Source organism: Phyllobates terribilis, unplaced genomic scaffold (assembly GCF_046119375.1).
Source record: "Phyllobates terribilis strain yellow unplaced genomic scaffold, ASM4611937v1 Scaffold_1__5_contigs__length_1240528914, whole genome shotgun sequence".
Lineage (NCBI taxonomy): Eukaryota > Metazoa > Chordata > Amphibia > Anura > Dendrobatidae > Phyllobates > Phyllobates terribilis.
Genome location: NW_027362761.1, coordinates 666,052,377 through 666,078,603, shown reverse-complemented (window position 1 = coordinate 666,078,603; position 26,227 = coordinate 666,052,377). Strand labels below are relative to the sequence as shown.

General features: G+C 42.9%; 1 protein-coding gene across 1 annotated transcript in view; it reads left to right on the top strand.

Moving 5' to 3' along the window:
* Positions 1 to 26,227, top strand: part of CACNA1S (calcium voltage-gated channel subunit alpha1 S) — a 1,485,309-nt gene that overhangs the window by 311,818 nt on the left and 1,147,264 nt on the right. The window contains exons 7-11 of the mRNA XM_073685020.1: positions 5,035 to 5,234; positions 9,256 to 9,359; positions 9,451 to 9,599; positions 10,025 to 10,106; positions 10,194 to 10,354. Of these exons, the coding sequence (XP_073541121.1) occupies positions 5,035 to 5,234; positions 9,256 to 9,359; positions 9,451 to 9,599; positions 10,025 to 10,106; positions 10,194 to 10,354 (696 nt within the window). The remainder of the gene's footprint in view (positions 1 to 5,034; positions 5,235 to 9,255; positions 9,360 to 9,450; positions 9,600 to 10,024; positions 10,107 to 10,193; positions 10,355 to 26,227) is intronic.

Sequence of the window (26,227 nt, the reverse complement as noted above, 5' to 3'; positions counted from 1 at the left end):
TAATGATTTGTTTATTATGTCTCCCAAAGATCGCAGTAAGGCTCTGCTCACATTTATCCTGCACTCTGTGCTGAGCACTTACACCAGAGTTTCTGTGTAAATCTCTGAAATACGTGATTCAGACGGAACCCATGATGGAAGATTCCCTGTAATGAGGCTGATATAGGCCACTGTGGATGCCGTCTGGCCTGTGATCCCACGGTGTCAGTTTTTTTAGGCGTGTATAAAAGTGCAGTTGGCCACAATTTTGCGCACTTCTGAAAAAAAGGACACCGCTAAACAGAGGCCAGATGGAGTCCAGAGTGCCTCATTACAGTGAATGGATCCCACATGGGTTTCATCTGAATTACATCACTTGGAAATTTAGATGGAAACCCCGATGTAAGTGCTCAGCCTAGAGCGCCGGATAAATGTTACGTAAAATGTTCCCAATAAAAGCTTCAACTCAGTCCTCAAAAAAAGCTAGTCTCCACTCAGGTCCGTCATCTGTTAAAAATATAAGGGACTTCCAAGTTACTGGTAGCAGAAAGGCTCTGGAAAAGCGAAATGGCCCTTGCCCCCCAAAAGAAATTCAGAAAATTTTGTGCTCCCAAATCCAAATGCCTATTCTACAATAATTTGTTCTTCAATTGTCAAATAGCGCTCCGTCCCTCCCAGATCTCACTGTATGGCTAAGCGGTAGAATACAGCCACATATGGGGTATTGCCACTTTTAGAAGAAATTATGTGACACATTTCGGCACCATTTTTACCCATTGCCCTGTGTGAAAATGTAAAATCTGAGGGTAAAACATTTTTTGTGGTAAAAATATAATTATGTTTTCTTCACTGCCCAATGGTATAAATTTAAAAATTAAAAAATACTCACTACTTCCCTAGATGAATTCCTTGAGAGGTTTAGTTTACAAAATGGGGTCGCTTGTGGGGGTTTCTGTTGTTTCGGCATGTCAGCGACTCTTCAAATGTGACATGGAGTCTGCAACCTATCCCAGCCAACATAGCGCTCCTTTCTCTTCCGAACCCTGCCGTACACCAAAGCAGTGGTTTTCCCCCACATATGGGGTATCGGCGTACTCAGGAGAAATTGCAAAACAAATTTCATGGTGCAATTTCTCCTGTTATCCTTATGATAATGCAAAATTAGTGGATGAAAAACATTTTTTGTGGGAAAAATGTGAAAATTTTATTTTTACGGCTCAATATTATAAACTTCTGTGAAGCACCTGGGGTGCAAGGTGCTCACCACACATCTAGATAAGTTCCCTAAGGGGTCTAGTTTCCAAAATGGTGTCACTTGTGGGGGGTTTCCACTGTTTAGGCACATTAGGGGCTCCCCAAATGTGACATGGCGTCCGCTAATTATTCAAACAAATTTTACATTCAAAAAGTCAAATGGCGCTCCTTCCCTTCCGAACCCTGCAGTGTACCCAAATAGTGGTTTTCCCCCACATATGGGGTATCGGCATACTCAGGAGAAATTGCACAGCAAATTTCATGGTGCAATTTCTCCTGTTACCCTTATGATAATGTAAAATTAGGGGATGAAAAACATTTTTTGTGGGAAAAATGTGAAAATTTTAATTTTACAGCTCAATATTATAAACTTCTGTGAAGCACCTGGGGGTGCAAGGTGCTCACCACACATCTAGATAAGTTCCCTAAGGGGTCTAGTTTCCAAAATGGTGTCACTTGTGGGGGGTTTCCACTGTTTAGGCACATCAGGAGCTCTCCAAACGCAACATAGCGTCCGCTAATTATTCAAACAAATTTTACATTCAAAAAGTCTAATGGCGCTCCTTCACTTCCGAACCCTGCAGTGCGCCCAAACAGTGGTTTTCCCTCACATATGGGGTATCAGCGCCCATTTTTTCCTGTTACCCTTGTGAAAATAAAAAAATTGGGTCTAAAGTAACATTTTTGTGAAAAAAAGTTAAATGTTCATTGTTTTCTTCCACATTCCAAAAATTCCCGTGAAACACCTGAAGGGTTAATAAACTTCTTGAATGTGGTTTTGTGCACCTTGAGGGGTGCAGTTTTTAGAATGGTGTCACTTTTGGGTATTTTCTGTTATAAAGGCCCCTCAAAGTCACTTCAAATAAGATGTGGTCCCTAAAGAAATGTTTTTGTAAATTTTGTTGGAAAAATGAGAAATCGCTGGTCAACTTTTAACCCTCAGGCTATGTGCCCACGTTGAGGAAATGAAGCATAAAATTTGCTCTTCATCTTCGCATGTCCTTACCCGGAAAAACCCATGCGGTATTTCACAAGCGTTTATCGCGCGTTTTTCGCGCTTTTTTTTCGACATGCGGAATTACCTTGCGTTTTTTATTGCATTGAAAAGGCAATTCCGCATGCGGAAACGCAAAATTAATTGACATGCTTCAGATTTTTGTGTGCATCAAAAACGCAGCGAAAAAATCCGCAGCATGGGCATAGAACTTGCGGAATCTCATTGGGGACCATGGGGTGCGGATTACCAAGCATTTTACAAGCGTTTCCGCTGCGGAAATTCCGCATCAAATACGCTTGTAAAACGCTACGTGGGCACATACCCTTATAGCTTCCAAACAAAAAAAAATTTTGGTTCCAAAATTGTGCTGATGTAAAGTAGACATGTGGGAAATGTTATTTATTAACTATTTTGTGTGACATATCGCTCTGATTTCAGGGCATAAAAATTCAAAGTTTGAAAATTGTAAAATTTTTACAATTTTTGCCAAATTTCTGATTTTTTCACAAATAAACGCAAGTGATATCGAACAAATTTTACCACTATCATGAAGTACAATATGTAACGAAAAAACACTCAGAATCAGGGGGATCCGTTGAAGCGTTCCAGAGTAATTACCTCATAAAGTGACAGTGGTCAGAATTGAAAAAATTGGCCTGGTCACGAAGGCAAAAACAGGCTCTGGCGCGAAGTGGTTAATAATATAAGCACATCTATTGGATGAATAAGCAGATATGTTGTGAATACTGGCACCAATGAGAATCTGTGCTGTGTATAGACCTATCAGTACCTTCAGTTTATCCAGTAACAACCTATGGAATTGGGATTTGTATAATACATAGTGATTGGATGAACTCAGTGACATCAAACCAACCCATTATAAGGTCAGATGACACGATCAGCAAACATTGCAGCCTCTTTACCCCTGAAGACGCCAGTAATGGTGAAATATGTTGAGGAGGAAGCTGTTTCTTTGTTTTAATAAACAATAGTGTTGAGCGAGTATGTTCTATTAACCCTTTCGCCGAGTATGTTCGGGCCGAGCTCCGAGTATTTACAGCTGTGGTGATATGGTTGAATCGCTCCGGTGTGCATGATTTGCAACTGTTTGACAGCTTTGTTACATGTGAGGAATGTCTATTTCTTACACATTCCTCACATGTAACAAAGCTGTCAAACAGTTGCAAATCATGCACACAGGTGGGATTCAACCATATCACCGAGCAGCTGTAAATACTCGGAGCTCGGCCCGAGCATACTCGGAACAGAACATACTTGCTCAACACTAATAAACCATGTTGTTCTGGTCCAATACATTATAAGCATCAATATGTGATCAGAGGCCACATATAGCAAAGTTTGATACAGATTAGTATCAGTTATTAGTGTTAGATCCTTCTAAAAGAATGATTAATATACAAGTAGTTACTGAGTTTGTAACAATACACTCAGATGTTGTTGAGAGCCTGAACAGAGTATATGTGAAGCATCCTAACTATAAAATAGTGAGATATTGTGTGGAATATACAGAGCTGAAGAGGCCAGATTTATCAAAGGCTGTTTCTATCTCCCTTACGTAATTTCCTGAACGGTCGGGTTACCATCAAATATGGATCTCCACTCCAAGATAAATGGGACCATCATATTATTTGTGATTTTAATTGAGCACTTTTTCTGTATTATATGTATCTATTAAAAGTAATCATTGAAAGTTATATTTTACTGGGAATCTGTAGTTAGGAATTATTTGCCTTCGGAAACTTGTAAATGATATAGTGGCCTTCCAGTGGGCATGGCCATCTAGTGGGCATGGCCTCATCCAATACAAGGCTATGGAGAGAGGCCATGCCCACCAGACAGGTGTGGCCGGAGTATGCATAATACATACCCGCCGGTCCTAGCTCAGAAACCAGCAAATCCAGACTTTTCATTTTATGCCAGTCAACCCCTTTCAAGTTTTCATCCTAGAGAGAGCTCATAACTCTTTCGCAAGAACAATATCGGTGTGCTGGAGACATGCATCCATTTTTAAATATTGTTATGCATGCTTTACAGAATTCCATTTTGTTTTACTTTTTGACATAAAACAAATGTTTTATAGGTATACATAGAATTTTTACCTCTTCCAACATCCACTGCAAATGTTCATGGTATGTTGGGAATGTATTAAGCAACCATTTATATAGGCGACACCTGACTCTACCAGCAGCTTTTGGAGCTAGTTCCAATGCCATTTTAATTTCTCACAATGGCATTTAAATTTTGTGATCTGGGGCAGGGAATTGGTCAGATGTCTATTGCTGTCATCGCCGCAAAGCAGAGTACCAATAGGTTGCAATGGCAGCCAAAGGCCTACGAAACGCCCCTTTACCACAATCTACATGTTTGGTATCAATGTAATTGTACTGACCTGAAGAATTATGATGCCTGGTCATTTTTTTTACTTTACACTGAAAGCTATAATACAAAACCCAAAAAAAGAATGTGTATTTTTTTTTACCATTTCACCCCACTTCGAACTTTTTCTTATTTTTCATTACATTATGTAGTAAAGAGAATGGTTTTATTCAAAACTGCAATTCATCCCATATTGAAACAAGCCATCACATGACTAAGGTGAATGGGGAAAAAAACATGTCTCTTGGAAGAAGGTGAGGTAAAAATGTAAGTGCAAAAACAAAAATTAGCCCCATCAGGAAGGGGTTAAAGCAACTTGTGTGTAATTAAATTAAAAGCACATAGTTTACATGGTAATGATGTCAGAATATGCATTTTTAAATTGATTCTCATAACTCTGTTTGCAGATGTTTTAGCCACTGTGGAAAAACCTGCTCCCTGTAGCATTACAGGTCAAGGTCGTCAGTGCTCAATCAATGGATCAGAGTGCAGAGGGTGGTGGCCAGGTCCCAATAACGGTATTACTCATTTCGACAATTTTGGTTTTGCTATGCTGACAGTATACCAATGTATAACTATGGAGGGGTGGACAGAAGTACTTTACTGGGTAAGTTGTACTATTGTTTTTGGATTTAGTTTACTGAACAATATCAACAATATAAAGATACCCATTTTTTGTTTCATTATAGAATAATATCTTTGTAGATGATATAATCTCTTCTGGCCAGGGTCAGGCAAAAGAAAAAAAACTTCTGTGCATTCAACTTCATCAATGGTAATGAGCTCCAATTAAGGCTATATTCGCATATCCATGCCAAATTTAAAAGTCAGTGAGAAAAGGGCCATTTTTCTCTCATCAGTTTTGAATCCATTTTGGATCTGTTTTTTTTTCTCATCCATTTTTAAAAACTGTAAGAGGTAAACTATCTGAACTTTTATTTATCCGTTGTTCCATAAAGGAAACACTTCACTATATCAATGCTGACGAAACCACAGTCAGACCCTTGGTCCGTAATTGCAGCCAGATATGTATTTATCTGAAACGCCATGGCATTTTGGAGAAAACATAGTTTGAAAAGCTGGCCAGTGAATAAATGAAAAAACTTGACTTGTTTGGCATATTCTCTGGCTATCTACTCCCCACCCTAGGTAAGTTTATTGCCAGTTCTCTCCAATGTGTGTACATAGGGAGCACCTACAACTGGAACAATGGTGTGGAAAAGCCATCCAGGGTGCTACGCTGGAATGGTTAGGTCTTTCCTTATAATCCCAGACAGTTTTTTAAACTGTGTTTTCTATAGCTATGAGCCCACGATGCAGAAATGCTCTGGATTTTTTTCTGAGCGTTTCTGCATCTCCCTGGCAGAAAAAACGCTTGTGGATTATACATGTGGATTGTACATGAGGATTGTACATGCGTTTTTCCTGCCAGGGACATATGGATGTGAAGCGTTCTTCACTTGCATTTCCGCATGCGGGTTGTCAAGTGCTTTCCAAGCGATTTTTAGCATCACTTGGAAAGTGCTTGACAACTTGGTCACACTATATAAATCCATGCAAACAGCATGGATTTATATAGTGTGACCCGAGAGAATGTAAAAAAATAAATCTATACTTACCTTCCGATGGCCCCGCAGTCTTGCTTCCCTCCGTCCTCCCTTGCCCGCAAATCGCGGTACACTACACTGAAGGACCTGCCGTCACATGACTATGACGTCAGTGCAGATCCTTCAGTCCACCGTGAGTTGCCGACATGGGAGGACAAGCACAGCGGGGACCGTCAGAAGGTAAATATATTTATTTTTTATTTATTTATTTTTTTTACAGGTTCTATGGTACCCGGGTCCGGAAGAGAGTCTCCTCTCCTCCACACCCGGGTACCATCCGCACATTGAAACGCTTGGAATGCGCATGTACAGATCCAGTGATGCGGAATCTAAGCGATTCAATGCAAGTCAATGGCGGCGAAAACGCAGCACTTCCACAAAATAATTGGTAGTGCTGCGTTTTTTTCCGCAATGATAATCCGCAGCGGAAATTTCCGCAGCATGTGCACAACACATTGGGGGACATGGCAGGTCTTCTACCATGCGTTTTTTAAGCATTTCTGCAGTGTTTTTGCCACTGTGGAAACGCTTAAAAAATGCATCGTGGGCACACAGCCTTAGACACACTGTGGCACTTCAGAGAAAAACGTACATTGCTGCATTCGCACAGCCAGGCTTTGATTCATGTTGCCCATGGTTTAGGCAGCATTAATCTAGTGACAGTTTCCTTTTATTAATGGATCTGTGAAAAATAGATGAAACTTGGATGGATCACTGGAAGTACAAAGTCTGTTTCATTTTATATGTATCACCTTAGACTTTAATGGTTGTGTCTGATCTGCAAAAAGAATGACAATAGTACATGCTCTGTGTCTCGCAGACTGCAGACACTCATCTATTTTTAATACTGATGTGTGTATGGGGTCAATGAACTGTCCGAGGAAAAAAATTGACTGTACAAGGACGTTTCACATGGATGTGTGAATGTAGCCTAAGGTCACTTTCACACATTCAGTATTTGGTCAGTATTTTACCTCAGTATTTGGCCAAAGCCAGGAGTGAGTGATAAATACAGAAGTGGTGACGTGTTTCTATTATACTTTTCCTCTGATTGTTCCACTCCTGATTTTGGCTTACAAATACTGATGTAAAATACTGATCATGTGAATGTGGCCTGACCCTGAATGAAAGGAGGCAGTAGTACTATTGATACATTAAAGTAAATTCCAAAGCTATTTTGAGCAAAGTATTAAAAAGAGTGAGATGTGGATTGTCAAATACTGCATTAGGCTATGGTCACAGTATCAGTATTTGATCAGTATTTCACTTCAGTATTTGCAAGCCAGAATCTGAAGTGGAACAATCAGAATAAAATTATAATAGAAACACGTGCACCAATTCTGCATTTTTGACCACGTCCGGTTTTGACTTACAAACACTGAGGCGAAATACTGATAGTGTGACTGAAGCCATAAGCTAAATCTTGTGGAAAAACCTCAGGGCTCACACACTTTGCGTTTTTGTCCTATTTTTTCCTGTGCATTTTTGCTGCTGAAAAAAACAGCGTTTTACAGTAGCAGCAAACTGAATAAGATTTCTGAAATCTCATGCACATGCTGCTTATTTTTTCCTTGCAGATTTGAACCTTCAAAGCAATTTTTCAAATGTGCATCATGTAAATTCTTTCAGCATTTTTACTGTGTCTTTCTCCCAGTCAACTGAATAGAAAAAAAGCAGATGCAAAAATGCACATATTTTACACATTATTTTTGCAGCAGAAAAATCTGCTGCAAATGCTAAATGTGTGCACCTACCTTCAAGGCTATCAATGTAAATCTCAATCTTTGTTTCAGAAAAAAAATCTATACAGTGTTGTACCATTTTATTCAGTAGATTGGATTGAAAAAACAATAATATTGAGAGTCCTCACTGGTTGATAAATTGTAATGGCTAACTGTAAAAAGAGATTTACCTGTGACAAATTAGTTTTGTAGGCCTGATCACAGCATTATGGACATTAACATATTAGTACTGAAAGGTATCTTCCAGTCCCAGAGAAAAGTCTGGGATAACAAACTCATGACAACTGTTGACACGAGCAGAAGTGAATGTGTTTATTTATATCATTCTACATCAATGAAGGATTGTGCTGCTCAAACCTCATTGGGAATTTCAACCATGGACCAGACCTCAGTCAGAGGACAGTAAAATGTTCACACTCCTTATTAAAGGGCTGCTCTAATGTTTACTGCCACAACTGTTTTCTCTACTTCACATCTTGATAGTTCTGCTTCACGTCACTTGTCTTAATACTGTGCTATCCTGTTCCGTTGTGTATAAATATGTTACTGCAAATTTTGTGTGATATGCCTAGTGAAGAAACTTGAGTAGTCTCAAAAGCTTGCTATTTATTACCATCTTATCAGTTAGCCATTAAAATGTATCAACCAGAGAGGACTCTCAATTGTATTATTTACTTCAAAATATACAGGTACTATATGTGGGGTCAGTTTCAGACTGGGGTGCCAAGGGCCCACCAGTAACAAACTTCAGGTTGGTTATCCTCAATCACAAATTTATATAACAATGAACTGGGTAGATGAATAAGATGCTGCCTTTGTCTGTACATGGTGATTCAAGTATACTGTATTGTGTCAAGTGCTGCTCATATAAGAGGCCCACTTTTGCACAGGGGTCCACTGGAGGAATCTCCTGTGGGCCAGCCAAAGGCCTTTGTGGGGTTATTTCTTCAGATTCAATCAGGATTTGCAAGAAAATCCATAGCAGAAAATATCTTCTATGCCTGGACTTAGGCCTCAGTCATGCATAATGGGGGCACATTTTAGCATCCATATTACAACCGCATGTATTTATTGCGAGTCTCTTGTGTTGTCAATTCTGTTCATAAAATATTTGATTGGGCAGGGACTTGCAAACATAATACAGATGCTAACTACATCTGTGTTATGACCATCGCAATGAGACCTAACAGTTATTTTCTTAGCTTCATGACTTTTACTGGTTTGGTGCTTTTAAACAATAAATATGAATGTTAAACGGAGAATACCCTTTTCTATTTAGGTAAATGATGCAATTGGAAATGAATGGCCTTGGATTTACTTTGTAAGCCTTATTCTACTGGGGTCCTTCTTTGTGCTAAACTTGGTGCTTGGCGTCTTGAGTGGGTATGACTTTTGACCTTTTACCTCAGTATGATGATATATCTTTAGTCAGATGTTTATGTTTATATCAGGATTTTCCTCTTTCTCTTTGTAGCGAGTTTACAAAAGAACGAGAAAAAGCCAAATCTCGTGGCGCTTTCCAAAAACTGCGAGAACAGCAGGCTATGGATGAAGATTTACGAGGTTATTTAGACTGGATCACTCATGCAGAAGTAATGGATCCAGATATGGAACCAAGAGATGGTAAAGACAGTCACTGAGTTGTTTTGTGTGTCTGCACTGTTAATATTTCCAAACAATAGAAGGGATACCTGCACCACCTAACAAGCAGCTGAGACACATTACCCATAACTGGCTCAGTTCTGTTGAATACTGTGATGACGGTGCAGAACTTTGCAAGCACAGTTAATAGCAATTAGTGGAGAGAAAGGAAAAGTTGCACTCACCGTACCGATAAAAGCAGTAATCCTTTATTTCATCACTGGATAAAAAACAATGGCTAGCTGGGGGTGCGGGGAGGGAGAAAGCGGACGACAGCCATTTCACGCTAGAACAAACGCTTCTGCAGGTCCAGCAGAAGAGCTTTTATCAGTACAGTGAGTGCAACTTTTCCTTTCTCTCCACTTATTGCTATTAACTGTTAATATTTCTCTTTATCTGTATTTTAGGGCTTTTACAGTTAGAAGAGGATGGCTCTGAAACCGAAAGTCTATATGAAATGGAGGGAATAAATAAAGTTATCTCCTTTTTGTAAGTGAACTCTAGTATTAGATAAACTAAGCAATTCAAAACTATAATTATACTACATGTACATAATATGTTAACATTTGTATTTAGTCGTCAGTGGCGTCAGTGGCATCGCTTACTTCGACGAAAAAGTCGTGCTCTTGTGAAATCTAGATTCTTCTACTGGCTTGTTATCATCGTTATTCTTATAAACACTATCACGATTGCAACTGAACATCACAATCAACCAGACCCACTAACAAGTGCACAAGGTAAGTAGCAATTCACATTGTTATTTTAGTTTATGCAATGGTAAAACTAGCCGGTTGTGGAAAATGTGTTCATATTTATAAAGCACTTTTAATTATGTGTGTCTTATAGGATATGCTTGAACATAAATAGAATCATGCTTAATAACCAAAAGTGGTCAAGTTTGACCCCCTCTGTCTTCCAAAAATCAGAATAAACCTGTTTTCACAAATTAAACTTTCGTGGTCTGAGTTGGGACTGCAATATCTGTATCGGTCGCATGTGTCCTTACCCGAGCTGAACAACCTCATATATGCCTATGAAGCTGATGGAGTTCGAATGAGGAGACCCTTGGGCCGTCCGGACATTGAATGGACCGTGAAAGTCAGATGTATGAAATTGAATTATGAGGAGATCAAAAATATACCTTAAAATGGTACCAATAAATACTTCAGCTTAAAAAACAAACTCCCATTCAAGTCCCTTTGTCAGACCATCAGCAGTGTGATTACGAGGGTGCCAATGGTTGCTACGGCAATAGGATGCCTGACAATGGCCTCCATGTTTTCAATATGGTGGCGACCAAACGTTTTGCATTTTTTTTAAGCGTGATTACTTCTGTCTGTTTTTTGTGATGTCATTTCCTTGGTGATTTTAGTGAACTGGAAGGAAATTGTTGTCATCTAAAAGGAAGAAAATTGTTTGACATTGTTTTATACTATGTGTTAGTTTTCAGCATTTGCTGGGCCAAATGTTTTGCATATGTTGTCATGGGTAGTCGAACTTTGCATTAAATTTTTTTTTTTTGCGCATGTTTTTCGGTTAAAACATGGCAAAGACAAAGCCAAATTTATCACCAGATGTCAGGAAGCTTATTATTCTGAGAGGGAAGTCAGGCAAAAGAGGTAGCTATGGAATTCACCTATTCTCAGAGTCAAGTGTCACATATATTAAAGAAAGAAAAGAAAGAAAAAGAAGATTATGGAACAGCTGACAAACCTAGAAATTGGACGATTATGGAAAACTTCCTCCAAAGTTGATCACATTATTAAGAAAAAGTCAGTATCTGATGTCCATAAAAGGACTGTACAGATTTTGCAGGAAATTAACTAAGAATATGAGATCAACGTGAGTCGCCAAACTGTGGTACAACGTCTAAGAGCAGTAGTGTTGAATGCACGAGTTCCAGTCAAAAAAACGTTCTTCTCTGCAAAGAACCGGAAGGTCCGACTTGAGTTTGCCAAAGAACACAGCCAATGGAAAGAGACTGATTGCTCTAAGGTGTTGTGGTCGGGTGAATCCAAGATCAATCTGTTTGTTAATGATGGCTAGCACTATATATTGGAAAACAAAATGATTAGTGATGAGTGAGCACTAAAATGCTCGAGTGCTCGTAACGAGCCCAATGTAAGTCAATGGGAAACTCGAGCATTTTTCCGGCGCTTTCCCACCTTCCCCGGAGCTCTGCAGGGGCCTAAAAATTGCCCAAATCAATGGGAAATGACATGGAAACAGCATTGAGAAGACCTCTAGAAGCATCTGACTCCCAGGTCATTGCTGTGAATAATGTGTCAGAGTATTACGCCACTTTTAAGGACCCACAATAAAACATTCAAAATCGAAGCCAAAATAGATTTTCCTAGAAAAAAACTTTAAGGAACCTTCTTTCCAGGGTTATGACTTGTATATAAGGAAAAAAAAACACAAAAAACATCTTGGGCTATGTTTACACGTAGCGTTTTTGATGCGTTTTTGCACTTTTGCATTGCTTTCACAGTGAAAAATACATTCACCAGTAAATGTAATTTTAACATTTTACTACCTTATCCGCCCATGTGGTGTGTGAGACATGATCAGACACATCCTGTTTCATTTATGAAGGAGGGCCTCTGAAAGTCACTAACCCTATTTTTACAGGGCCAGCAGACGGCCCTCACTATTGTTAGAAGATCATCAGCCGGCTATGCTTTGTTGTTCCCATTATTAAAGAGTGGGTCTCCTATACTGTTATTGCATATGTAGTGACTGCAAGGGCTGCCAAAAAATTGGACTCACCCCAATACCCCTTTGAAGAGACGTAGAGGAGGTCCTCATTCAAAAAGTTACCATTGTTAAGGAGTGGGTCTCCTGTACTGGTAATACCCATTCACTAAGTGCATGGGCTGAAAAACATTTACCCCTGGAGGGCATACATGAAGATACTGTACAGAATTTTAGAAGTAGACCTCTCAAAAAAAATTCCTACAGGCATCATAAACACCCTTAAAAAAATTATATGGGTGTTGCATCATGATCACCCTGTTGATATGGTGGTGGAGGATGTGGAGAAGGAGGAAGACAACAGACAATAGACAAAATCATGAAAATTAGTTTTTCAAAATTGGTTTTCTTACTACCATGGTATATAAACCTGGCTACATTTCATCTTTTAATTATTTGGTGCTGATGCGTATTCTTCTCCATACAAGGGTTGACATGCTAAAATATAAATCTGTATTGTTACCACAGTGCTACATAAAGCAGGCCACATTTTATCTTTTAATTATTTTGTGCTAGTATTGTGCTCCAGCCAGGAGTCCACATTACAAAATATATAAATTATTTGTGCTAATAGCATGGTCCTGAAACCATGTCACATTTAAGCATTGGACAGGGCTGGGAGCAGTATTGCTTTCTTAAAGTTTGATCAGTAACTGGTGGATGAGTGACAGGTGTAGACCTGGTGCTCTGAGAGCTCTGCCAAATTCAGGCAACACAAATGAAGGATATGCAACTTGAAGACCAAACATTTTCAGAAATTATGGGCAGATACCATAAAGGTGGCATCAATTTCTTCATTTTACTTATATAGCACCAATAATTCTACAGCACTTTACAGACATTTACAGGCATTAGTGGCACTTTCCTCATGGGGTCTCACAATCTCAATTTCCTATCAGTATGTCTTTGGAGTGTGGGAAGAAAAATGAGTACCCGGAGGAAACCTTCGCAAACACGGGGAGAACATACAAACTCCTTGCACATGTTGTCCTTGTTGGCGTTTGAACGCAGGATCCCAGCGCTGCAAGGCTGATAATGTTTTTACATTGATGATTCAATGTTCCCGGGGTTGAAAGTCTATCACTGCGCTGCACACTGTGTGCCTCACTGCTGTCTTGGGGAAAACTACTCTCAAGATTGTCTTCAATCATGTTTTGATACTGCAGCATGGGCGCATTCCTTTCCGGGGGAAGCAACTGGCAAAATTTACTTTTGTACCGTGGATCGAACAGACTGGCAACCCAGTAGTCAGCACTATTTTGAATCCTAACAATACAGGCAACAATCATGTTGTAGATAGTGCTGCAAGAAGGCGTTCATGGGTCGGTCTCTTTAATGAGGTCCAAGTCCATAGTGTGTTGGTGGTGGGCTAACATTCAAGCTTGCTTCCTCCATCCTCTTCTGGCAACCACGGACAACAGAGAGGGAATCATTATCCTCTTCATTTGATAACTGTTGCGTGTCCATCACCTCTTCCTCCTTGTCCTTCTCCATTTGTTACTCCCATGGCAACCGTCTGTGAGATGAGTGACCAGAACTTAGAGATATTATTAACTTTTCCGCTTCCTCCTCCTCTTCCCCTGGGACCACCACCACCTCCTCCTGCAGACTATTCAAAGTGTGCTCCAGCATGTAGATGACCAGAATAGTGAGGCTGATGACTGCATCCTCAGCGCTAACCATATTAATAGCCATTTAGAAAATGTGAAGAAGGAGCATGCTCGCTCCTGCTCTGTACTCGCCCAACCATCTCAGTGCTCAAGATGCTCGGCGAGTACTTCTGGGATGCTCGGGCGGGAGCTCGAGTCCCTGCCCCGCATGTTTGGCACTGTTTTAACAGCAAATAAACATGCGGGGATTGCCTGCCACTCACTGTAATGCCGCAGCCATGTTGGTTGTGGCATTTCAATGATTGGCTGGCTACATAGTGTCATCGGGTCTATATCAGACTCGGTGACCATATGTCACAGTCTACCCTTCAAACAGGCAGAAAAGGGAGAAATGCTGCTGAGCTAGGGAGAGAATTGACGGTTTATTAGTGAGGTATTAGGTATTCCACAGCTATATACAGTGGGTACAGAAAGAATTCAGACCCCTTTAAAGTTTTCACTCTTTGTTTCATTGCAGCCATTTGGTAAATTCTAAAAAGTTCATTTTTTTCTCATTAATTTACACTCTGCACCCCATCTTGACTGAAAAAAAAACAGAAATGTAGACATTTTTGCAAATTTATTAAAAAAGAAAAACTGAAATATCACATGGTCATAAGTAAGTATTCAGAACTTTTGCTCAGACACTCATATTTAAGTCATATGCTGTCCAATTCCTCGTGATCTTCCTTGAGATGGTTCTACTCCTTCATTGGAGTCCAGCTGTGTTTAATTAAACTGATAGGACTTGATTTGGAAAGGCACACACCTGTCTATATAAGACCTCACAGCTCACAGTGCATGTCCGACCAAATGAAAATCATGAGCTCAAAGGAACTGCCCAAGGAGCTCAGAGATAGAATTGTGGCAAGGCACAGATCTGGACAAGGTTACAAAAGAATTTCTGCAGTTCTCAAGGTTCCTAAGAGCACAGTGGCCTCCATAATCCTTAAATGGAAGAATTTTGGGACCACCGGAAGTCTTCCTAGACCTGGCCGTAGAGAAGAGCCTTGGTGAGAGAGGTAAAGAAGAACCCCAATATCACTGTGGCTGAGCTCCAGAGATGCAGTATGGAGATGGGAGAAAGTTCCACAAAGTCAACTATCACTGCAGCCCTCAACCAGTTGGGCCTTTATGGCAGAGTGGCCCGACGGAAGCCTCTCCTCAGTGCAAGACCTATGAAAGCCCGCATAGTTAGCTCAAAAACACACACGAAGGACTCCCAGACTATGAGAAATAAGATTCTCTGGTCTGATGAGACGAAGATAGAACTTTTTAATTCTAAGTGGTATGTGTGGAGAAAACCAGGCACTGCTCATCACCTGCCCAATACAATCCCAACAGTGAAACATGGTGGTCGCAGCATCATGCTATGGGGGTGTTTTTCAGCCGCAGGGACAGGACGACTGGCTGCAATTGAAGGAAACATGAATGCAGCCAAGTACAGAGATATCCTGGATGAAAACCTCTTCCAGAGTGCTCTGGACCTCAGACTTGGCCGAAGGTTCACCTTCCAACAAGACAATGACCCTAAGCACACAGCTAAAATAACAAAGGATTGGCTGCAGAACAAATCTGTGACCATTCTTGACTGGCCCAGCCAGAGCCCTGACCTAAACCCAATTGAGCATATCTGGAGAGACCTGAAAATGGCTGTCCACCAACGTTCACCATCCAACCTGACAGAACTGGAGAGGATCTGGAAGGAAGAATGGCAGAGGATCCCCAAATCCAGGTGTGAAAAACGTGTTGCATTGTTCCCAAGAACACTCATGGCTGTACTAGCTCAAAAGGGTGCTTCTACTCAATACTGAGCAAAGGGTCTGAATACTTATGACTGTGATATTTCAGTTTTCTTTTTTAATAAATTTGCAAAAATGTCTACATTTCTGTTTTTTTTTCAGTCAAGATGGGGTTCAGAGTGTACTTTAATGAAAAAAAAAATGAACTTTTTAGTATTTACCAAATGGCTGCAATGAAACAAAGAGTGAAAAATTTAAAGGCGCCTGAATAATTTCCGTACCCACTGTATACACATCTGAACTAACAGTCCTTCTAAGGAAAAATTCAGCTGCACATATTATTAATCCTGGTGATTAGTGTTGAGCGAGCACTAAAATGCTCGGGTGCTGGAAGCTCGGGCCGAGCTCACCGTGATACTCGGGTGCTCGACCCGAGCAATGAGCCCAATGTTAGTCTATGGGAGACCCGAGCTTTTTTGCGGCGGCAACCCCGGCAGTCTGTAGAAAGCCTAAAAAGTGCCCAAAACGATAGTGACAGTGCTCAAATGACATGGGAACAGCATGGGCATCGCCCCTGGAAGCATTTCTGACCCCCAGGTCACTGCTGTCAACAACGTGGTCAGAGGTATTAAGCCACTTTTACGGACTCACAATAAAACGTTCAAAAACTAAACTGAAACTGTTTTCCTGTGAAATATGTTAAGGAACATCCTTTCCCAGGGTAAAGACTTGCGTATAAGGTAAAATAAATAACCAAAACCAAAAATACTCCTCCACACCTTGGGCTATGTTCACAAGTAGCATTTTTTATGCGTTTTTGCACTTTTGTATTGCTTTCAACCGTGACAAATGCATTCACCGGGAAATGTAATTTTAACATTTTACAACCTTATCTGGCCATTTGCTGTGTGACACATGCATACAGTGCTGAAAAGACATGGGAACAGCATGGGGAAGACACCTGGAAGCATCTCTGACACCCAGGTCACTGCCTAAAAGTGTGCCCCTCAGAAGTGATCCTTGCCGCATCAGAAGATGCAGACTTGCAACTATCCCCGTGCAAGTCCTTGTCCCAGGGCAGTGTTCAATTGTACCTCCCCCATTCCTTGCAATGCAAGCGCAAGTATGCAGCCTGCCACCCACCCACCCTCAGGCTGCAATACCATACTGCTTGCTTGCTTGCACTTGAAATTGGGCCTTTTATGCATGTGGAGGCGGAATCTGGCCACCACGTCATGGCTGCGACGGCGGCCAGGCATCCATACTCAGTCCCCAGCCGCCCGTCGGCCGGGTGTCCACGCTTGGTCCTCAGCCGCCAGGGGGCGGCCAGGTGTCCATACTTGGTCCCCAGCCGCCCTGTGACCGGGTGCCCACACACGGTCCCCAGCCGCCCCTATTTGAAGGACAGCCTAACCACAAACACGTGGACAAGTGAATGTGGCCAGGGATGGTCCATCTGACTGACGTCTTCACACTGGGTTAATATTGTGGAAGCCGGGACACAGTTGGACACTGGGATGCAACACATAGAGGATTGCGGGTCCTGGGTCAATCAGGCTTCAACACAAAGTTTAGAAGGTAGACAGCAGCAGTGGTCGGCCTCCTACACAACGAGTAAATTATTCATGATCATGAGGCCATCCATCTCCTTAGCTTTCTGTTCCTTAGAATGCAAGCACATGTATGTAGTAGCGGCTAGGCTTGAGGTGGTCAGCGTTTTGGCGCATATCCTACCTCCTCCGAGGATTGCTGGATGTTTTCCTGCTACTACTGCAGTTCTATGACTCCCGTTAAAACAAAGCTTCAGGTGATGAATGATGGATGAGGTGGTGGCAAAGGAGAAAGAGCAGGAGGAATAGGAACCATTCACATCAATATCAGGCCAGTCAACCACACATGTCTTGTAGGATATGTTTCTGAACCAAAAGGAGCGGTTCAGCTACACAGTTATAGGGCATACAGTGAGTGCAATGTCTACCAAAAATTTCGAGGCACTCCAATGCCCCTTGGAAGTGACATGGAGGTCAGAGGATCTTAACTAAACAGTTTTTTCCATTTATAGCAACTGGGTCTCCCCTTGGAAGAGCTGTTGTGTTCAGAGTGGTTTATCAAAACGGTTTTAATGCCCCTGAGAAGTGTGGTAGAGGTCACAGTAGCTTAACAAGATGGTTTTAATGCCCCTTGGAAAAGACGTGGAGGTCACAGTAGCTTAACAAGATAGTTTTAATGGCCCTTGGAAGAGTGGTGGAGGTCGCAGTGGAATAAAAATACAATATCAATGCCCCTTGGAAGAGTGGTGGAGGTCACAGTAGCTTAACAAGACAGTTTTAATGGCCCTTGGAAGAGTGGTGGAGGTCGCAGTGGAATAAAAATACAATATCAATGCCCCTTGGAAGAGTGGTGGAGGTCACAGTAGCTTAACAAGACGGTTTTAATGCCCCTTGGAAGAGCTGTGGAGTTCAGAGTGGTTTAACAAGACGGTTTTCATGCCCCTTACAAGAGCCATGCAGTACAGCATATTAAAAACATTATTCCCATTATTGGGCAGTGGGTCTCCCGTAGTCTTTGCCTATGCCTTCCAAGCAAAAGCTGCCAAAAATTAGGACGGAGGAACTTGCAATGCCCCTTACAAGAGCCATGCAGTACAGCATATTAAAAACATTATTCCCATTATTGGGGAGTGGGTCTCCCATAATCTTTGCCTATGCCTTCCAAGCAAAAGCTGCCAAAAATTAGGACGGAGGAACTTGCAATGCTGGCAACACGGACCACGGTCACCTTGGTGGTATAGTGGTGGTGGAGGCTGAGGATAAGGAGTAGAGCAAAATACAGCCGAAATGAGGAAGTGTATACCCATGTGTGGGTGTGAAGCGGTGCATGGGAATACACCTCCCGAAATAACACAGTGGATTTGACTTTATGTTACTCTGCTGTCATTTGGTGGTGATGAGAAGTCTGGCCCAATCCAGCCCTTGTTCATTTTGATAAGGGTCAGCTTGTCAGCATTGTCAGTTGACAGGCGAGTTATAATTCCACCAGCGGCATTAAAAACACGCTCCTTAACATGCTAGCGGCAGGGCAGCCCAGGACCTCCAAGGCGTACAGAGCGAGTTCATTTCAAGTGTCCAGCTTGGATACCCAATAATTTAAAGGCACAGAGGAATCACGGAGGACGCTGGTACAGTCGGCAAGGTACTCCCTCACCATCTTTTGAAACTTTCCACTCCTTGTGAGAGTACCCCGCGCCTCAGGGCCTGTAAGCTGGGCGGGTCTCAGAAAACTGTCCCAGAACGTTGACAGTGTTCCCCTGCCTCTGCTGGATTGGAGTTGCGTCTCTCTCACCTGTACGCCTTGGCTGGGCAACGAACTGTGATCTCTGCCGCTAGAGTGTTCAGATGGGAATTTTTTTTAACAGTTCTGCAGCAAGGGCCTTCTGGTACTGCCCCATTTTTGTAGACCTCTCCACCTCAGGAATAAGAGAGTGAAAATTCTCCTTGTAGCGGGGGTCTAGAAGTATCACCAACCACTAATGACTGTCACCCAACATTTTGACAATACGAGGGTCACGGTTAAGGCAGCGTAACATAAAGTCAGCCATGCGTGCCAGACTGGTAACGGGCAAGACTTCCGTGTCCTCACCAAGATGACGACTGACCATGCTCTCCTCCTCCTCCCCCCTGTCCTCAGGCCACCCACGCTGAACCGACTGTATGACAGTTGTACAGGTACTACCGCCTACAGCGCATGATACCAGCTCCTTTTCTTCCTCCTCCTCTCCCTCATTGTCTCCCAATGCATGTTGGGATGAGATGAGGCTGGGCTGTGTGTAATCGCCTGTTACTGCTTCTTGATCCATCTCATCATACTCTGGCTGCAATGCCTCCTCTTTAATTCTCTGCAGAGAGCGTTGCAAAAGACAGACAAGTGGGATGCTGACGCTAATGATGGCGTCATCGCCACTCACCATCTTGGTGGACTCCTCAAAGTTGGTCAGGATGGTGCATATGTCAGACATCCAGGTCCACTCCTGAGGTCTTATGTGTGGAGTCTGACCTGAATATCGACAGCCTTGTTGCAGCTGGTACTCCACAACTGCTCTCTTCTGCTCACAAATCCTTTGCAACATGTGGAGGGTGGAGTTCCAACGTGTGGGGACATCACACACCAGTTGGTGTGCCGGAAGCTGCAAACGTTGCTGCAACACAGCAAGGGTGGCGGAAGCTGTAGCCGACTTCCGAAAATGAGCTGACAGGCGGCGTACTTTGACGAGCAGATCTGGCAACTCGGGGTACGATTTAAGAAACCGCTGAACCACGAGGTTAAGCACATGAGCCAGGCATGGTACGTGTGTGATCTCGCCTCGCCTCAGAGCCGCCACCAGGTTATGGCCATTGTCACACATGACCATGCCTGGATATAGGTTCAGTGGTCTCAGTCACAGATCTGCCTGCTCTTTCACAGCTGTCCACAACTCACAAGCAGTGTGAGGTTTATCACCTAATCTTATGAGTTTCAGCACAGCCTGTTGCCGCTTGGCTGAGGCAGTACTGCAGTGCTTCCAGCTTGTAACTGATGTTGTGATATCTGAGATGGAGGCTGAACATGTGTAGGAGGATGATGCACAGGAGCTGTACACTGTGGGGGCAACTCTGACTGACATAGGGCCCGCAATCCTCGGTGTGGGGAGGATGTGTTCCATCCCAGGGTCCGACTGGGTCCCGGCTTCCACTATGTTTACCCAGTGTGCCGTTAGGGAGATGTACCGTCCCTGGCCACAAGCACTTGTCCACATGTCCGTTGTCAGGTGGACACTCCCAGTAACTGCGCTGTTGAGGGCACGGCGGATGTTTTTGGACACGTGCTTGTGTAGTGCGGGGATGGCACACCGGGCAAAATAGTGTCGGCTGGGGACCGAGTACCAAGGGATGGCCAACGCCATAAGGTTGCGGAAGGATTCCGTCTCCACCAGCCTAAAAGGCAGCATTTCCAATGCAAGCAGTCGTGAAATGTGCGAATTTAGGACTGTGGCCTGTGGGCCGTTAGCTGCGAATTTGCGCTTCCATTCAAAGGTCTGTTATATGGACAATTGAACGCTGCGATGGGACGTGGACGTTCATGCTGTTTCTTGAGAAACTGCCATAACAAGTGAAGACTGAGAGGAGGGGGGATCTTTGCATGCAGTATGGACAGGGGATTGCCTTGTACGCACAACAGGGGGTTCTCTTACACACACAACAGCAGAAGAAGCAGTTGTGACACCCTCTGACACTGGTCTTGGACCCTGGGGTTCGCCCCATAAAGTCGGGTGCTTTGCTGACATGTGCCTGATCATGCTGGTGGTGGTCAGGCTGGTAGTTTTGCCACCCCTACTGATGCTTGCCTGGCAGGTGGTACAAATGGCCTTTATGGGGTTATCAGCAGAGTCTTTAAAAAAATTCCAGACTCTGGAAAACCTACCGGTTGTACTGGCAACGTCCCTCGTGTTGGTGTTACGGGGAGCGGTTGCCCGCCTTCTGTCTGCGACCACCACACAGCTTCTTCCTGCCTGTTGGGGTACTCTGCCTCCCTCCCTCTTTGTGCTGCTGGCTTTGCTCTGCATGTCCTCCTGCCACGTTAGGTCAGTTACTAGATCATCCACCACCTCCTCCTCTTCCACTTCCGCACCATGGTCCTCCTCCTCACTTTGTGGCAATTGTGTCTCGTCATCGTCCACCTCTTGTGACAAATTGCCACCGTCGCCTTCCTGTGGCCGTGGCTGTTCAAATATTTGGCCATCGCTACATGGGATCTCCTCTTCCACCAATTCAAGCGGAGCAGGCGAGGGGCCCAAATATGGAAATGGAACAGTGAACAGCTCTTCAGAGTGTCCAACTGTGGGATCAGTTCCTGTCTGACGACACTCGGCATGGTGGGAGGAAGGAGCATCAGGGTGAGGAGGAGTATGGGGTCGAGACTCACGGCTACTAACACTTGACCGTGTGGAAGACAGACCGGAGGTGGTGGTGCCCAGGTAACTGGAAGTATTATCTGCTATCCAATTAATAACCTGTTCACACTGATCAGTTCGCAATAGTGGTCTTGTTGTGTGCTAATCTAGTAATTCGGTCAAGAACTGGGAGCGAGAAGATGTGGCTGTTGGTTGTGGCACATTTTCACCTTGGCCACGGCCCCGTCCTCTGCACGCACCATCACCAGAACGTCCTGTTCCATGTCCCTTGCCACGCACCTTGCCCATTGTAAATGAAGTAAAATAGCTTACACTCGCACTATCAATGGCAAAAGGGTAATAGAAAGTAGATTAGAACCATGGAAGAGGAAAACCACAGTTCTATTTCTCTGGCCTACACCAGACTCTTTTAAACAGATATATTTTTGTCTGAACAGTCAGCGACACACTCATACTGTTTTTTTTTTATGGAAAAAAGGCAAGCAGGTTGCTATCACCCAGATTTGAACCGTGGAAGAGGAAAACCACAGTTCTAGTTCTCTGGCCTACACCAGACTCTTTTAAACAGATATATTTGGGTCTGAACAGTCAGCGACACACTGAAAATGTTTTTTTTATGGAAAAAAGACAAAAAAGTGGATAATACAGAGATTTGAACCGTGGAACTGCAAAACCACAGTTATAATTTCCTGGTATATACCAGACTTGTTAAAATAGATATATTTGTGTCTGAACAGTCACAGACACACTCTATTTTTTTGGGGGGTGGGGGGGGATACCAAAAGGTTAATAAGACGGGTATTTGTACAGTCTGACTGAGGAAAAGAAAAACAAAACAGGATTTAGATGAGAAAAAAAGGACTTTTTCTGGCCCCTGAGACCTGGGGATAAGTCTAGCAATTTGACCACCAGGAGCACACAGGACTGTAATGCAGTGTTTGTTGGTATAACCACTGCGTCTCCTATACAGCCTGCCTGCCTGGATATTAGTCCTGAGAAGGACTGTTTGTTTGATTTTGCAGGCTTTAGAAACCCTACACTAACTATTTCGCAGTATAAATCTCTCCCTAGCTCTGCAGCACTGACCCTACACTGTCTGATCCGGAGCAACTGTGTCCAAGCTGGCGGCGCCCGGTTTTAAATACTCAAGGTGACGCTGTGCGGCCAGCCAATCACTGTAATGCCCACAAACAACATGGCTTCAGCATTACAGTGACTGGCTGGCAATCCCTGCATGTTCAGTGGCTCTGTAAAGAGCGCCAAACATGCAAGGCAGAGACCCGAGCTCCCGCCCGAGTACCGGTAATTGCCCTTTTTCCACAGTCGCAATGCGACCATTACAACATTTATCATAGCACTTCGGACTCCAAGACTTAATCACATTAGTAGACCAGTCCAGCAAAGGATTGTACAGTTTTAACCAAGGCAAACCTAAAACGACCAGAGAGGGTAAATTATCTAATACAACCAAGTCCAAAAAATTTCTTGGTGAACTGCATTGACAGTGAGGGGAAATGCAGCAACCTTGTGAGTAATACTTTTCAAGGGAGTGTTATCAATTGCAATCACAGAAATAGGTGATGACAAATGTTTGGATTTCAATATAAAGTTTTCCAAAAACCCTTTATCAATCACATTAAGTGTTGAACCACAATCCACAAATACCTGAAATTCAATCAAATTTTCCTGCAAAGTAGTACTCCCAGAAAGAAATACTCCTGCAGAGCGTAAACAAGGTATACGGGTGTAACTGACTTTTTTTTTTTCTTTACTTAAACGAAGCTCACTTTATCAAATGGTCAGCTTTACCACAATAAAGACACAATCCCTCGGCGAACCTCCGTTCTCTTTCCTGAGAGCGGAGTGACATTGCCCCAACCTCCATCGGTTCTCCGCCGTCAGAGCAGATTTTCTGGGGACTAGGACCAGACATTAAAGGAGTCTTTACCTCTTTCACCCTGGACCTCAGTCTCCTGTCCACACGAACAGCTAACTGCATGGCATCCAGCAGAGTCTCAGGTGCAGGGAATGCAATTAGCAGATCCTTAACCCTTTTACTCAGACCAGCAAGAAATAAACATTTCAGTGCTGGATCATTCCATTTGACTTCTGAAGCCCATCTCCTGAAGTGTGTGCAATAATTTTCAACATCACTTGACCCCTGATTCAAATGCCTGAGTTCTGCCTCAGCAGATGAGATTCTATCAGGATCATTAATAGCCCAAGCAGAAAAAAATTCTTCTACAGACCTTAAACACGGATCATTAGGTTGGAGAGAAAAGGCCCACCCCTGTGGTTCATTGCGCAAAAGTGACATAATAAAACCAATGCACTGTGATTCATTCCCAGAGGACCTTGGTCTCAAACGAAAATATAACAAACAAGCATTTTAAAAGGAAAAAAAATCTAGGTGTTTACCATAAAAAATATCAGGCAGTCATACCTTGGGTTCCATGAAATGCGCTCCAGAATAGCTACTCACGTGTTGCTGTAGCTCGGCCACCTCCAGAGACAATCCCTGCAAGTGTTGAGCCAAATCCTGGACGGAAACCATACTGATCCCCGAATTTCTTTCCTTTTAGTTTTTTTTTCTTGGCTGGACTTACTGTTATGATCTGCAACAAGTACTAAGGAAAGATAGGGGAAAGCTGTCCCTACAGTAAGACTAAGCTGAATCCCTACGATGTAGCGGGCTGACTGTTCCTAGTGAACAGACCCGCCTTAGTCCTCAGCTAGTCTGAACGAAGACCTATAGCATAGGGGGAGGGGTCCCTAAAAGAACTAAGGACTGGGACAAAAATGAGACACTTCCTAAACAGAGAAGTTGTTGCAGAACACAAAAAGACAAACTGACAAAAAGGTACTAGAGGTCCCAGAAGGACCAAGCGAACTGACAAAGAAAGGCACCGAAGCACCTGGCTAGAGAAACAGTCAAACACTGAACTCCAGCACAGCCAAAAGGGCGGAGCTGGAATATAAAGGTAGATGGTCACGTGACCACAAAACACAAGATGGAAAAAACAAACAGGAGGGTTCTAACACATATCTACCATATCTACGTCTCTTGCAAGGGGCATTGAAGTGCCTCCAAATTTTTGACAGCCGTTGCATTCACTCCCTAGGCAAACAGTATGGAAGACCCAATCCTTTTTAATGGGAACATGTCTTACTCGTTACTGTGGCTCAGCTCTGTGTCTTTAAATTGTTAGTGGGGTTTTTCTTAAATTTTGGCAGCCGTTGCACTCACTGCATATCCTATAACTGTATAGCAGACGCTCTCCTTTCTAATGGGAACATGTCGTACTTGTTACTGTGGCCCAGTTCTGTGTCTTTAAATTGTTAATGGGGGTTTTTCCTAAATTTTGCCAGCCGTTGGACTCACTGCATACCCTATAACTGTTTAGCAGACCCTCTCCTTTCTAATGGGAACATGTCATTACTGTGACCCAGCTCTATGTGTCTTTATATTGTTAGAGGAGTTACTCCTTAATTTTGGTAACCGTTGGACTCACTGCATACCCAATAGCTGTATAGCAGACCCTCTCCTTTATAATGGGAATATGTCGTTATTGTGGCCCAGCACTATGTGTCATTAAATTGTTAGTGGCGTCTTTCCTAAATTTTGGCAGCCGTTGGACTCACTGTATACACTATAACTGTATAGCAGACTCTCTCCTTTCTAATGGGAACATGTTGTACTCGATACTGTGGCCCTGCTCTACGTGTCTTTAAATTGATAGTGGGGTTTTTCCTAAATTTTGGCAGCCGTTGTACTCACTGGAAACCCTATGAGTGTATAGCAGACCCTCTCCTTTCTAATGGGAACATGTCGTTATTGTAGCCCAGCACTATGTGTCTTTAAATTGTTAGTGTGGTTTTTCCTAAATTTTGGCAGCTGTTGGACTCACTGCATACCATATAACTGTATAGTAGATCTTCTCAATATTAATGGGAACATGTCGTTACTGTGGCCCAGCTCTGTGTGTCTTTAATTTTTTTAGTGGGGATTTTCCTAAATTTTGGCAGCCGTTGGACTTACTGCAGTTACCCTATAACTGTCTCTTGAGAAAGCTAATCCACCGGTGAAACGCGCTTCGAGGCTGTGTTTGGCCACTGTTCTGTCCTTGTGCTGTCCCCTCCTGAGCTGGGCCCCCTTCTACTGGGTGAGTGATTGTCTATCTGTTCATTTTGATGGAATTGACTCTTATAACCAATCATAATTATAACTGAGCTACAGGATCACTTGATCCTTTCCCTGTCTTTCCATCATTGTTTATTGTGGCCCTGCGGGGGCCCCTTTTTGAGCTCAGTAATGGAGTATGGCTTACTTATCTACATGTTTCCACTTTTGTAATATTATTTATACTTGATGTACCATTTTAAAGGAATTGTATATTAATAAAGTTTCTTCATGCCATTATACTCATGGGTTCTCCTGTGTATATATCCTATTACTGTATAGCAGACCCTCTCCTTTCTAATGAGAAAATGTCGATACTGTGGCCCAGCTTTGTGTCT